Consider the following 15133-nt stretch of genomic DNA (forward strand, 5'->3'; position numbering starts at 1 on the left):
TCAATATGGTGGAATAAGTAATAGGTCTATTATAGAGCTACCATTAAAAAAAACCTATAAGATAGGAGCAAAGAGAAACTGAAAACTCTTATCTCTTAGTTGCCTTTCTAGTGGTCATCTAGATTTTTGATTTGCACAGCCCTGATCTGTGCATATGCTTCAAAGTCATCATATTTGGTGGGCCCTGTGTTGTAAGAAAGTGACTAATATTTTGATATAATTACAGTGATTCCTAAAAGTAATTGAACTACACATAGGGTAGAAATACTTTAGTACTTTTAGTCAAGAAATCCATCCGGTTAGATCTCTTGAAAGGTGAAATCTTAGGATTTTTCCCGTGGAATAAGCACTATTGCAGAACACATTCTGCCTCATCTTTACTGTCCTCTCAGGCTTACAAAATGTAAACTTGGAAAACAAAAAGAGAAGAAGTTCCACTGTAGAAGGAGTCTGCCTATATGTCAGATAGGAGTATTATTAAATGTATATGTTACCCCTTTTATCAATAAGGCGACTTTGCACAGCAATTCCTCTCCAGAACTCTTTGAATTTGATTACTAGACAAGTAATCTAGTAATCCATTACTCTGAAGCCTGATTTATGCTCAGTAATAAACAATTTAATGCATCAGATAGAAGACTAAGCTAGAGCTCCTATGGTATGGTCGTATATTGTTATGATACGATTTGACACTCTTCATTAGGGATCAACAGAGATTGTCCATCTGGTTCAGGGGACTGTTGCAAAATTCCAGAAGTGGCTCAGCCCATGTTGGAGTTCTCCAGAAGCTCCCCATTCTGACTCAGAACTCAATATAGAGTGAAAATTGGGAAAGGACACTTCCCCCATAAGGAAAAACATAAACAGCTCTAACTGGTTTTCAGCTGAAAGGGATAGGATTTGTAGGACAACCACAGATTTCTAATTAAATGTGAAATTTTAATAGAAATTAGTAGTTTGGAAAATGTACAGCAACTTTAGCCATTTTTATGTTGAATATTGGTGCCTAAATTTAGGCAAATAGGTTGTAGAAATGAAAGGGTTGTTGAATGGTAATGCTTCTTCCTGAATATGGTGAAGTTTATTCTATAAACAGAGACAGATTTATATGGAATTTACCTATGGACTTTCTCATTAAATAAATCAGTCACTAGACTATGTAAGCTCAGAAAAGACCATCACACAACTAATCAGGACAAGAGAATGATGCTTATATAGAGAACTATGTTATGGAACAAGCTTAACAATGAATGTCTCCTGTATCACTTAAAGAATTGTTACCCTAATAGCAAGGTTCAGTCTCACTGAAGGGAGACCTGGTAGAGAATCAGGAAGATTACCTTGTGAGAATTAGACAAAAATCATTCTATAAGCAAAGAGTCCTAGGAAATAAGATGATAATGGAAGAGATTTAGGAAGGTTCCTCTCTGATTCCTTGGAGTATAGGAAGGGAAAGGGAAAGCACAATTAGCCTACAACATTCTGTTATTATAATCTATCTTAATGTATAATTCTAGTCTTCCTGTGGAATCTGTTTCCTACTTTGTTCTACCCAGAGGGCTAACATCAATCTTACCATATCTTTTCAGCTGTACTCAGTGTCAGCAGTCTTTTTCTAACATATCCTGTTGCTTCATTTTGGCATCATCATGAATGGCTTTTCAAAGTGATTAGCTTGAGTTCATCAGACATGTCATGAATAAAAAGTGACCTTCATTGCTCAATATTGAGTACCATAATTCCTATTCTGATTTTTATCTGGTTTTTATGCTCATCTTAAGAAACAGAGTTGGCCTCATTATAGAAAGAATAAATCTTCAGCTTAAATAGGGGTATGTGATAAAAGCTGCTTACCCAACTGATTAACTCTATAGTTCTATATGGGAGATAAGAAGGTTGGCTTTAAAACATAATTTATAGCTCATAACTTCATCCTCATTACTATTTAGGCATTAGCACACCATCCACTGCATAGTTATACATGAATGCTAACATAAAATAATAGCCTTGTCTTTTGCAGAATGTCCAGACTGTATTCATTAAAACCACATGGAAACTGTGATGCGGTCTTAATAAGTTCTGTTTATGCCATCTATACCAAATATTTCTTTGTGCACTGTCTGCCTTTCAGATTTTGCTACCTGATATATTTTCCCCCTCCCTTCTCTCTCCAAAACTATACTTCACTAAAGTGCCCAGTGCCCCAAGGTATTTCCGAATTCGTCAGCCAAACTTGGAGGCCGTCACCTTGGAGTGGGAACATCCTGAACATCCCAATGGCATTCTTATTGGATACACCCTTAGATACCAAGCCTGTATGTCCCGTGTTCATTTTTCTGGTTGTTGTTTTGCTTTTATCATATTAATCAGTCTTTCAGGGTTGAATCCTAATACAATAGGATTCCGTAGGAGTCATTGTGAGGAAACATCCCTCTGTGGAATGTTTTCCTAATTTGTAATTTTCAACTCTGTTAAAAGATATCTTCAAAAATGTGTTTCATTTGTCTTTCAAAACATGTGACTTCCTAAAATGTCCTGCTCCTGTTAGGAGCAAATTTCACATTTGTCCAAAGAATTATTTATACATTAACAAATTTCTTGAACATTCTTATATATCTGATATAAGCTTCTGGCATAATAGTTATTATTTAATTTTTCTCGCATTTCCCAGTAGTTGTTATTATTACTATTATTATTATCTCTTTCATTCATTGAACATGAAACTCAGTCAACTGAACACTTAAAAATGTGTCACAAACACTATTGACTGGTCCTAATGGTGGATACAGGTTGCTGCCAGTATCCTAGGTATCAGTCAAGTATCTTAAAATATATGATTTTTATTATTATTATTTTTTTATTATTATTATTTTAAATTACTTTCATCTGTATTATCTTAACAAAAGTCAGGGTCTTTGTTGGGTGCTATCTTAGGATAAGAGTGGGTCAAATGTGTAGTTGAGCATGTTTCTGAAAACAAGACTGAAGCATACACAGCCTGCCTCTCTCTTCAGTTAACGGATCCAAAACTGGCAGAACAATGGTAGAGGTCTTCTCTCCTAATCACACAAAGTTTTTACTTCAGAGGACGGATCCTATCTCACGCTACAGGTTCAATCTACGTGGCAGGACCCAGATTGGAGAAGGTGAGCCTGCCACAGGGGACTCTCCAATTCCACTGAATGAAGGTAAGTAATATGGATGCAGGGGCAGCTCTTCGGTGTGAGTCTGTGAGAGATGTGGAGCTGGAGGTGTGAGTTGTTGAAAACATTTTGTAATATATAGGTGGCAGTTGATACATTAATATGTGAAGTTTGGTCCTGGTATGCTGTGGGCATGAATCTTGCCCAACCATTTCCTTAATTTCTGAATTTTTTTGTACATTACTGAATAAATGCTTGAGAGAACAAATTATAAAGTCTTCGAGAGATTTAACTGAGCATTTTAAATAATGTAACCAATAAGATAAGGAGTAGAAGACCAGGATTGTGCTGCTTAGTTTCCCCCAACACTTAGACAAGGAGTAGATGCAACAATGCAGAGAACAGGCCTAACTCCACAAACTATTCACTGACATGATTTAGAATGACTAAATAGAACTTTGACTACTGTCTACAATAGTTATGGCCATGACTGAGATGCTAAGAGATAGGAAATGCAAGTGCTTGATGTTTCCTTTCTTTTGCATGAAACTTTTATGAAATAAGGTGCATGTTGGTTATGGAATTCACAATAGAGTTAATAATATTCCATAGACCCTGTTTGCCACTGTACTGTTGTTATTGTTCTGATTTCAAAAGACTTAGCGTACAGTCGAAGATTTCAAGTGATTGCCTACTGCTGTTCCTTGGTGAAATGATTGGGCAGAAGTCATTTTTCCTGCTGCAATAAAATAAGATTTTTGTAAAATAGGTTTAAACAACCTTGTGTTTCCAAAGATTAGCTCAAATAAATCCTAAAGGATCTCTATCTAAATCCTTTCAATTTTATACTATGTCCAGCTTTTCTTTCCCAATGCAAGGCCAGGAGAGTAACATTTGAATAGCCTTTGTTTTTCATCACTTGTGTTTAAATATATAGTTAATAATATAGTTCCTAGCTAATTTTTATATAGAAACTGACCAACCTATTGACATGTCTATTATGTTTTGCTGATATTAAATTTTGCATTTATACGTAAGGAAGGTGGGTTGTTTTAATACTTAAAATAACTAAGTTGCTAAAGAAAGCATTTTAAATAATACAATAATCTTTTGAGGTTGTTAAAAATGGACAATTGTGATCCTACAATATTTGTTTAAAAGGTTGTTTTGAGTTGTACTCCTTATTTTAGATAATATCACTCATTTTCTGACTTCATTTATTTCAATATTTATTTATGACATGATGCTATCAAATATTAACACATTTTAAAACAACAACATTCCACTATATATATTTTTGGTATTATGTATATCATTTTAGTAGACATCTCCATTTATTTATGGCAATTTGTTATCCCTTCAATACTATGAAATTATTCTTCCTTGGGGATTACTTGATAGACTTATCATTTTTCTTTTGTCATAATGATAATTTGTATTTTGGGTAATATTCTATGTTGCTATTTTTCAAATAGATATTCATTTTATAATATTTATCTAACCAGTCCCTAGTATTCTTCCTCTTATACTTTGCTTTAGGTGTGATTAGCAGTGGTCTTCATCTTTGACTGGTAATGTTTACACAGTGTTGTGTGGCAAATCCATTTTGTAAGCTAATTGTGTGAGATACTCTTACACCTAATGGATTGGGGAGGGTGAGGAAAGTATCTGAGACAATGGTGCATAGTAGTGAAGGAACATCTGCAAAAAAAATCTAGGCAGAATTTTCTTTGGGGTAGGGGTGTTTGAGAATTGTTTTGTTTTTCAGTGAATTGGTTTAGATTTAGATTTATTAGAGTTATATGCCGCCCTTCTCCCAAGGCCTCAGGGTGGCGTACAACATTAAAAGAAACACATAATACAAAAGTTAAAAACAAATTAAATGGAATATCCCAAACCCAATTAAAATTGACAATGACTTTTTTTTAAAAAAAAAAAATTGAATTAAAATTAACAGTGATCAATAATTTATTTTGTTTTGTTCAGGCCAGGCTGGCTTGCTGGAAAAGCCAACTTTTTAGGGCACGTTGGAAGGATTGGAGGTTGGGGATTATACGAAGCTCTGGGGGCAGCTCATTCTAGAGGGAACGCGCTCCCACAGAGAAGGCTCTCCCCCTGGGGGTCACTAGCTGACATTGTCTGGTCGATGGTACCCTGAGGAGGTCAATTCTGTGGGATCGCATTGGACGATGGGAGGCTACCGGTGGCAATAGGTGGTCTCACAGGTACCCTGGGCCTAACCCATGGAGCGTTTTAAAGGTCATAATTAGTACTTTGAATTGCACCCGGAAGACAACCGGGAACCAGTGCAGGCCGCCTAAAAGGGGTGTAACATGATAACCCGCGCAGCTGCATTCTGGACCAGTTGAAGCTTCTGGGTGCTCTTCAAGGGCAGCCCCATGTAGAGAGCGTTACAGTAGTCCAGGCGAGAAAGGATGAGGGCATGAGTGAGTGTGCACAGAGCATCCTGATCCAAGAAGGGGCGCAACTGATGTACCAGGCGAATCTGGTAAAAGGCCCCCTGGTCACGGCCGTTAGGTGTTCTTCTAAACTAAGCCGCGTATCCAGGAGGATGCCCAGATTGCGAGCCCTCTCTGAGGGGGCTAAAATTTCTCCCCCTATCATCAAAAATGGAACAAGATGCACAAATCGGGATGACGGAAACCACAGCCACTCCGTCTTGAAGGGATTGAGCTTGAGTCTGTTCCTCCCCATCCAGATCCGCACATCCTCCGCACAGAATTGGTTGTGTTGAACCTTTCAAAGTATTAATATATACATATATAAAGTGCTAAAAGTAAAAAGTATGTACTGTAGTTTGGTGGCTGAAGAGTCTTGGAAGAACTAGAAGCTACAAAACAAGGGAGACTCATTCAAGAAACAGTTGCTTTTTACTCTACTTTATGAAATCCTTGGTTAGAGAAGCAAGGCACCACATGTTCTGCTTCTTTCTGAAATAGATCCAGAGTTTTTGAATAATATTGTATAATATAATATTGTGACAGTAATAGCAAGCAAGCATCTGGATTGTATATGTTGCTATGAGAAAGACAATCCAACCTAAGCAGTTTATGCAACAAATCTGATAATAACATTCTTTCCCCTTTAGAATCATATTTTAATATTTGATTTGAAAGGGAACTTGGAAATCATCTAGTGCAGTGTTTCTCAACCTTGGCTACTTGAAGATGTCTGGACTTCAACTCCCAGAATTCCCCAGCCAACATTCGCTGGCTGGGGAATTCTGGGAGTTGAAGTCCAGACATCTTCAAGTGGCCAAGGTTGAGAAACACTGATCTAGTGTGATCCTTGCCCAATGCAGGAATTTACCACTATTATATTCCCAATGGATTACCATCTAGCCTCTACTTAAATGCCTCCATAAAAAGAGAGCCCATCACTTTGCATCAGTATTTCATTGTTGAATAACTTTTTATCATTAAGAATTTTTCCTAATGTCCACTTGAAGTCTGTATCCTTATAATTGTTTCTTATGGGGTGTTTCTGGAACAACACATCACCGTGCTGCTAATCTTTTATATAACTTTTTTTGAAAACAATTATCAAATCTCCTTATAGTATTCTGTTCCTCTCTCTAAGCTTATCCAGTGTCTTCAATTGTTCCAATGCTGTTGTTTTTTCTTTCAATTCTTTATCATCTTAGTTTCTTTCATCTGGACATGCTCCAGTTTATCAATGTATTTCCTAAATAGTGGTACCCAAAACTGGGAGCAATATGTGATGGTCTGGCCAGTGTAGAATAGAGAGTAATAATGACATAGTTGATCTTGATTCCGCACTTGGTTGATGCAGTATGGAAATGCATTTACTTTTTTTGCTACAGTATGATCACAGTTGGGTAATATTCCACTTGTGATCCACCAGGTTATCAAAATTATTTTTTCATGTATTACTTTCCAGTATGTGTCCCTCCCATCCTATATTCATATCTGTGATTTTTTCCTAGTCAGATTAGGGCTTTTGATTTGGTCCTGATTATTATTATGGTTGGTTGCAAAGTCAGTCATGTGTTTAGAGTGGATTTGACATCAAGAATTTCAAGAACACTACTTCTAATAGTGTGAGATAATGGGAGTTGAAATTTCCATAGCTGGTAGAACACTAGTTGTTATATACCTCTGCAGTTATGGAAAAAGCATCTATATGTCCCAGGAATTGCCAAGAAAGGGAATATTCCATCTCCAATTTTCCCTGGAAATTTGACCATTAGGGAAAAAGTCAATTGGTAAAAAGTTGCCCCCAGACTAGTGAGTGGTCAAATGCCAAAACAGAAGGACATTATTTCTCCTTTCTTAGAGCAGATGAATTCTTTATCAAGGAAAACTTCTTTCCCACATGAGGTACATTTTAAGAAATATAAAAATAAGCAAATTCTCCCAATTACTGAAGGACGATTTAATTAGTAATGCGGGATATACTTTTCTCAAGCTATTACATGTCATTGCAGGAAAAAAGATATATGGTAATTCAAATACTTCCTTGAAATTAGAAATAAAAAAGCAAATAATAGTACTGTAATGAAACCAGGTTAGTGTGAGAATGTATCTATAAATTCAGCAGTTTAAATGATGCTCATTTCTACAGAGAAATGTTTATATATACATATATCTCCAATCTCCTCCATAAGAGACAAACTAGGAATGCATTATTGCCCTTTCCCAGCACCCTTGTAGTAAGCAAATGACCCTCACGAGGAAAAAGTCACAACTTCTAGATTCATGGTAGAATAAAACACTCTTTGTGAAAAAATTGTCAAATTAAGTGAAAGTTCAACAGCCCTCAGGAAAGAGAAAACAAAACAAAGCTTGCTCTTAACATTCTTCAAGTTTCCAGGAAGATCTCAATTTCTGTTCAGGCCTGTGCTTTATATAATTAATTGTTGCTTTTTATTTTCCCAATTGTAAAATGTGGGAAAAAATCATTATGTTGAATAGACATTCGAAACATGAATTGCTTCACATTTGTCATTCTGCAGGCAACCACTCAACATATTTTATATATATTTCTTGCCAATCATTTCTACCCAAAGTATTTTCTCTTGTGCAGGAGAAAAATGTATAATTTGGCAGGCAATGAATGGAAAGTACTTTGCAAACTGGATTTTGTGTTGCTCTTTGTAGTCATTTGATACACTAAACTTGGATTTTTCTTAAAAATTAAAGATCCATAGATGGTAAAAATCCAAGAATTTAATTACTGTATTAGAATTAATGTTAGAATTAGTATTAAAATACTAATCTATTTTATAAAAGCTTTAATCTCGAATCTGTTAGGTGTTGATAGCTATTGTATTTATAACATTGTCAGTAATCTGAATATGTCTGTCAGCCATAACACACAACCATTGCAAATGTATTTGTAATTACTTCTAGAGTCTGAACTAATTTTGAGATTATAAGTATAGCAGCTGCAGTTAAATATAGCAAACCACAGTACAAAAAGGAACGGAAGCAATTTTCTCTGTCTCAAGTACACTGTACCTTCCTTTGTCTTCATGTATATAAAAGGGAAATTTTCCAAGAAAACATTGTGTACCAGTTATGATTTACACTGACTATACTTTAAAACTGAATCTGGATTCAAACCCAGTGTGATGCTACCAGTAGTTGAGGAGCCTATTTTGATACAACATTTGCATCACTTGTTTGCTACATGTGGTCAAAATCAAAAATGGTTTGCCAAAAATCAGAAGCATAGGCAGATGTATACCATTTGGATTGGGTTTGTTAGCTTTCTTCATTCCTTCCGGCAGTTTTTTATGTAGTGTAAATAAACAACATGCTGTCCTGAAACCCATCTGTAGTGATGATTAGCTGTAGCTGTTATGTGCTGTAGTTACAGTGTACATGCTGATGATAAAGAAAGAACATTGTGCATTTATCCACATTGCTTTGTGAGTACTGCAGACACCTAGCAAAAAGCCATCCTACATTATCAGTTGAATGCATTGTCAGTAAGCAAAGAACTGTGGAGTGTTACAACTGGAATTCAATAAGGATTCAATAAATGTTGCAATTACTGGATGAATGGATGAATGATAAAAGAACCATGGCTTCCATTTTGCATAGATGTTATTTGAGCCAGGGGATTAGAATGAAAAAACACTTTGTAGTTATTTGCACGCTATAGTGTCTCATCCATCATAAACATAGAAATGGAAATGAACTTGCAATAAATTGCACTTGAGTAGAATTTCTCCTAACCCTCAAGGAAAATAAATCAAAGCCAACAGTATGTAGTCTTGTTGAATTAAAACCATAAACAGGATGGAACGTGAATCTCCAGATTAAAAAAATAAAGGAATTGAATCTACCACAACTTCTTGTACTGGTTTGAGGGGCCATTATAGTATTATTAATTGGAAATGATGGGTTAAAATGTTTTCTTTTTCTTACAACCTCAGGCTGCCATGTTTGTAGATTGCATTTATGTAGCAGTTTTATATATTTCTGTGTTCTCTCTTTCCTTTCTCTCCTCATGTTTCCCTTCCTTGTATTTGATGCTACACTTCTGAAGTTCTTCCAACCTCAGGTATTGTATCTACTGGCAGCATAAAAAGGCATGGGGGGAGGGGCGTGTGACTCAGGCTTGGCTCTTGGAATCACTACGCATGCACTATGTTAACCTTTTCAATGGTATGAGGGATAAGATCGGAAAACATTGTCACATGAGTTAGCCAATAGCTCCTCTTTCTGGGGTTAGAAGACCATTGAAAGGGTTGACCATTAAATTTCAGTTGCTGCTGAGCATGTATGCATGATAGGCTTTGACTGATGCATTTTACTGATCTATTTGATTTTTGCTGCTATTGCTGCTTAACATAGTAATGCAGAGAAGTCACATCTGGTTCAGCACCGTGGGAAGAATGGAAGGAGAATGGATGGATGACTGGTAAATGAAAAATCCTGAGTCCTCAGTGTGCTCTTGGTCTTCAGAGCACTATAAAGGAGGAATATATCACATAAGGCCTCTAGGCCACTTTGTTCCAGTCTTCAGAAAACAAGGAGTTTTCTATAGGAGAGTTGATCCACAGCTTGGAGGAACACTTCAAAAAGTGGGTAGGGCCAGGACAAAAATAGCATTTAATTTAACGTTGAATTGATGTTTAATTAAAATATAGTTTAAATGATTTGTGATTGCTGCCCATATGTTTAATAGCTTTCTTTTTTTTTAACATAAAAATGCAACTTTAAACATGCCATGGACTTTCTTGAGCTGTATGGAGTTCAGGAAATGTACTTGTATATCTCTGTTAAAGACACATTACAAACTTGAGAACACTTTTCTAAAAAGAAAAGATAGACTTTTGGCATATTTCAAAAAAAAAATTAAGCAGTATTATGGAAGGTTCTCTTTCATGAGCATTGGTTCTTCTGATTATAAAATATAGTGAAGATGCTGTGCTTTTCTAAGCCCACCTTTTTGGAATAGCATCAATTTTTCAAGGTCATCGGAGAGAAATTGATGCTTTGTTGGTAGGGCAGTTATATACTTGATTTCCTTTCAGGGAATGAGAGATTTTTGTCAATTCTATCCTTATTTTAAACTATGAATTCCATAGAGATCTGTTCATAGAGCAATATTAAAGTTAGAGTTAATCATTCCTGAAATTTAAAGTTAAGAGAGGAAAACATGTAAGAGTATCCTCAAAATGCATTGCCCACACAAAATATTTACTGTTACACACTTCCTTAGCTTCCTTTTTCATATGTTTTGAACTCTGCTTCTTTCATTCTGTAATTTCTGAAGTATAATTCCTCAGAAATAAGAAATAAGCTAGGGTATTTGTTTTGGCTGAGGACTCTCTTCTGGGTCAGTTACCCTGCAGAACATTGGAAAAAATGAAAATGGCTTTTGAAGTTCTTGTTTTTTCTTCCATTCAATTGAAAGTCCAATTCTTGAGGGTTGCTTAGATAAGTCCCTGCAGTTTTCTTGGCAAGGTTTTTCAGAAGTAAAAAGCCTTTGCTGTCTTCCTAGTGCTGAGATACCTGATATCTCTGAGATAGGGCCACCTAGCTGACTTTGTACTTAAGGCAGGACTAGAACTCATTGACCTCTGGGTATCAAGGCTGATGACTTAACTACTATACTAAACTACTTTCAAGTTAAATATAACTTGGGCAAAAACAAAAGTGTAAAATTTAATTTCCTTTTGAACTTTCAATATTGCTTCATTCAAATTGAAAATAATTAATTCCATTTTTCTATAGTTTCAGTTGTATTTGCAGAAATTGTCCAGCTTATATAAGCTTTATTGGTTATTTTTTTTGTTGGAACAATTAGTTTAATTGCTATGAATTTGCCTATCTAACTTTGTTAAATTCAGAGTCTCCTCTTCCCTTTATTGATTTTCCCCTCTCTCAAATACACGGGTAACAGATTGATCTGTCTTGGGCATAAAATATTGAAAAATGTATTATTTCTATTGAAAGTTTATCATAAGTCTGCTTTTAGGACTTGGACTTGGCAAGATTGGTCCTAAATCTATTAAAAATAACCACCTCACATATGTATTTTTCATTGTATGCTGATAAGCAACACAACATTCAGTCATTTTATTGACTTTGGTATTTATTTAAACATTTTTTTTTAATTTTTCCTGTTAATTTCATCCTATTTACTCTAGGATACCTGATGAAGTTCAGAGCATCCATACAATCCTGGGAAGGTAGCCTAGCCACAAAATTGCTGAAATGCCTCCATACTCTTACCTTGTATATAAATTCAGGCAACGTCTTTCCATCTAAGGTACCTGTTTCCAACCTGATATCCAAATGTGCTGGGCTAGAATCTCCAAATTCTATGCCAGCCCAGCCAACTTGGATCTGGATGGAAATTCTATTTATGTAGCCCAAACCTTCGTACGGGCAACATGTTATGGAAGTCTATCCTAAGACTTACTTCAAGTATGCAACTGGAAAAGAATGAGTTTCCATCTGCTGAGTCAATCACAGAGTTTTGGAACTTATTATTTCATGGCCTGCTTTCTTCTTACTTTTCTACAGAAAGGGAGATGCTCTCCTTTTGAGTCTGTGTTGCCTGGCAAGTGTTTCTTGGGAGAAGGTTATGTTTAATAGCAGAGCTTCTAATTCATATCAGTTATGCTGATATCTTATGACTGAACAATCCCACTAGCTCTTCAATTCAACCTTTTACTGTTTCTGACTAATTTAATGTTTCTTTTAGCAAGATTTGCTTTATCTTAGCTAGAGTTTTATGTATGCAGCTAAGTTACTTTGGCTCTTTTTGGATAGTCTTGTTTTGTCCCCAAGAAAAACTCCCAGGAGTCAAGTTCCTGTCAGTGTTTTATCTCCTACATAACCCAAACCCTTTATCCAAGCTTGCTACTGTCCTAAACTCTCTTAAAGCTTTCTCCTTTCCTTAAGACTGAATAAAACTCAAAGTCAACTTGTAGCTATGAACCAAAAATTATACTTTGGTATTTTAATAGAGCCAAAATTAAAAACAAGCAATTCCACTTTATTACTTGCGTTAAAAATATCTATGCAAAAAACAACCAGATTTATTATAATTTCAAGGGACTGTAATCTCGGTGCCCTGAATCTTGCTCAATATCTCCTTCACATTTTTTTCAGATTACAAGAAATCTCACTTCTGGCAACTTGAGCTCTCTTGGATTGGATTGCTAATTCTTCCAAATCCAATTAGCTCCTTGGCATTACCAATCCGAATCTGCCTCTTTCCTGGGTTATTCTTGCTTTCTTGTGTTCAGTACTGACACATTGGATAATTCCTTTACAGGCTAAGCTTGCTTACCTGTTTACATCAGAAGAACACATAGCAGTGAAATACAGCTTTGTGCATTATCCCTTTACCTTTTGCTCATAAGTAATCTCATTGTCACTCTTTTTTCTATTTAGAACACATGCTAACTACACTTCTCTTTTTTTTTACCTCCAGGTCTTCACAACTCTGCACTTTTCACATCTCTTCCTATTCTAAGTTTTGGTTTTTCTTCTCACTTCTTCAAGTAGCCTCCTTCAGAAAATGCCCCCCAAAGTCCCTCTCTTTTAACTCATCAACTTCTCTCCTTTTCTTCCTATTTACCTTCACACTCCTCTTGGTACTAATTGCAAACTCTGGGCACCCAGATTTCTAGCATTCAAGTTATTTTCTTGCTTCCTGTGGTGAGCACCATTTTATACCAGCTTTATTCATTTCTACAGTTTCTCTGCAATCTCTTGAGTAACATTAAAAATCTTGAACTGAAAAAAAATGTTTACTTATCCTTTATTTCAGACTCTTCAGTTTCTTTATGATTTTTATTGCTTTTATGAAATGCATTGTCCCCTTCTCCAGCCTCTTGGTAGAAAGAGAACCATTATTTCTTTATTCTTTTTTTTCCAGGAAAAAAAGGAATAAACTCAATTACATATTTTTAAAAAAATACTTTGCAGGCAAATTAGTTTAAATGTGTTTATTTTTGCATTCAAGGGAGACCTTACACTCTGCAGAAAATAACACTTTGATTTAGATTTTATAAACGGGTAGAGAATAGGAGGGTCAGATTTAATAATATTAAGTAAAAACTAGAAAGTATTAAGAATTCCAGGGTTGACAGTTCTGGGACATAGAATTGATAGAACAAGATAAATGTTCTTTAAAAATGCTGTTTTTAAAAATGCTGTAAAATATGTCTTTCAAGCCAACATATATTACATAGAATAATGCTGTATATTTAAATTATTAAAATTACAATGATATATGAAACACTTTGTAAATATTGATGTGATATAAAGCAGTGTTTTCCAATTCAATCTCCAGAATTATGACCCAGAATTGCCAGTCATTTCATATATAGGATACCAGACTGGAAAGAATAGTCAAAATAAACTAGTTTGTGGCTTGGAGAGAAAAATGTAGATCTGAAACACTATATTCAGATTTTTTTTTATGGGTAAGTATATGGCAGCTCCCAGTTTAGGTCCCAATAAGCTTCTTTTTCCTTGTCAAGAATTGATTTCTCTTTTGGGTGATCAACTGAAGCCCATTTAATGGATATTGAAACAAACAGTAGGTATGATCACAGCTAAAAAGCATTCACTTGCAGAGTTTTGAAATGGGGCTGAGGACTGCATGAAGCCCAGGACCCCAGGCTGTATACTTTTTTTCAACAGGATCAGTGCCTGAGCAGACAACATATATTTTTGTCACTAATAAAGAATGCTTATTCCATATTGTGCCCTGTGTGAAAGCCAGAATTAAGGCTTATAGCAACAAGTACAGGTTTATTGTTCGGCACATACTATATACTGTTCTTAGAAAGGAAGAAATTACCTGCCAGATATATAGATCTCAATTGCTAATAGTTAGAATAGTACAGTTAGAAGTCTTCTAATCCAACTCCCTGCTCAGGCAGGAAACCCTATATTAAAAGGGATTAAAGAAATTCCTGAAGGACAGGATTACCTTTGGCTGTTTGAAGATTCTATGTGCTCTATAGGCCAGATGCAGTATCTCCCCAAAATACCAGTTTCAGGGGAACATTAGGAGAGAGAGCAATTAGCAAAAGAAATGTTAGGTTCAATTATGGTCGTAAGTTTAAGACTACCTGTAATGGACAATCTAAGAACAACACATGCCCTTGACACCTCACTCTAATGCTCTGATACATAGAGTAGTAGAGCCACTCCATAATACTTGTCACTGCTGCCTCTTTCACCAGAAAAGAAAAGGAAAGTAGAAAAGAAATGTTTGTTAGATAGTGCTGTGAGATGTCACTCCATATACCAGTGTATCTCAACCTTGTCAACTTGAAGGTGTCTGGACTTCAACTCCTAGAATTCCCCAGCCAGCAAATGCTGGCTGGGGAATTCTGGGAGTTGAAGTCCAGACACCTTCAAGTTGACAAGGTTGAGAAACACTGCCATATACTGAGGAAAACTCAACTTCTAGCAATCTTTAAAAAATGCATTCTTCTCCAAAATGTAGTATCCACTGATTCTGTG

The 15133-nt window shown here is 35.7% G+C and overlaps 1 protein-coding gene across 17 annotated transcripts in view; it reads left to right on the plus strand.

The window, feature by feature from the left end:
- Positions 1-15133, plus strand: part of NFASC (neurofascin) — a 170119-nt gene that overhangs the window by 119611 nt on the left and 35375 nt on the right. For 11 of the 17 annotated variants that reach the window (XM_087720033.1, XM_087720035.1, XM_087720031.1 and 8 more), the window contains 3 exons: positions 2193-2315; positions 3015-3188; positions 9681-9695. The exons of 1 other annotated variant lie outside the window; for it this stretch is intronic. In XM_087720033.1, coding sequence (XP_087576159.1) covers positions 2193-2315; positions 3015-3188; positions 9681-9695 — 312 coding nt within the window. The remainder of the gene's footprint in view (positions 1-2192; positions 2316-3014; positions 3189-9680; positions 9696-15133) is intronic. 5 more of the 17 variants (XM_087720042.1, XM_087720045.1, XM_087720043.1 and 2 more) reach the window with 2 other exon arrangements.

Source organism: Thamnophis sirtalis, unplaced genomic scaffold (assembly GCF_051295495.1).
Source record: "Thamnophis sirtalis isolate CommonGarterSnake01/CBP01778 unplaced genomic scaffold, rThaSir2_p1.2 scaffold_7, whole genome shotgun sequence".
Classification (NCBI taxonomy): domain Eukaryota; kingdom Metazoa; phylum Chordata; class Lepidosauria; order Squamata; family Natricidae; genus Thamnophis; species Thamnophis sirtalis.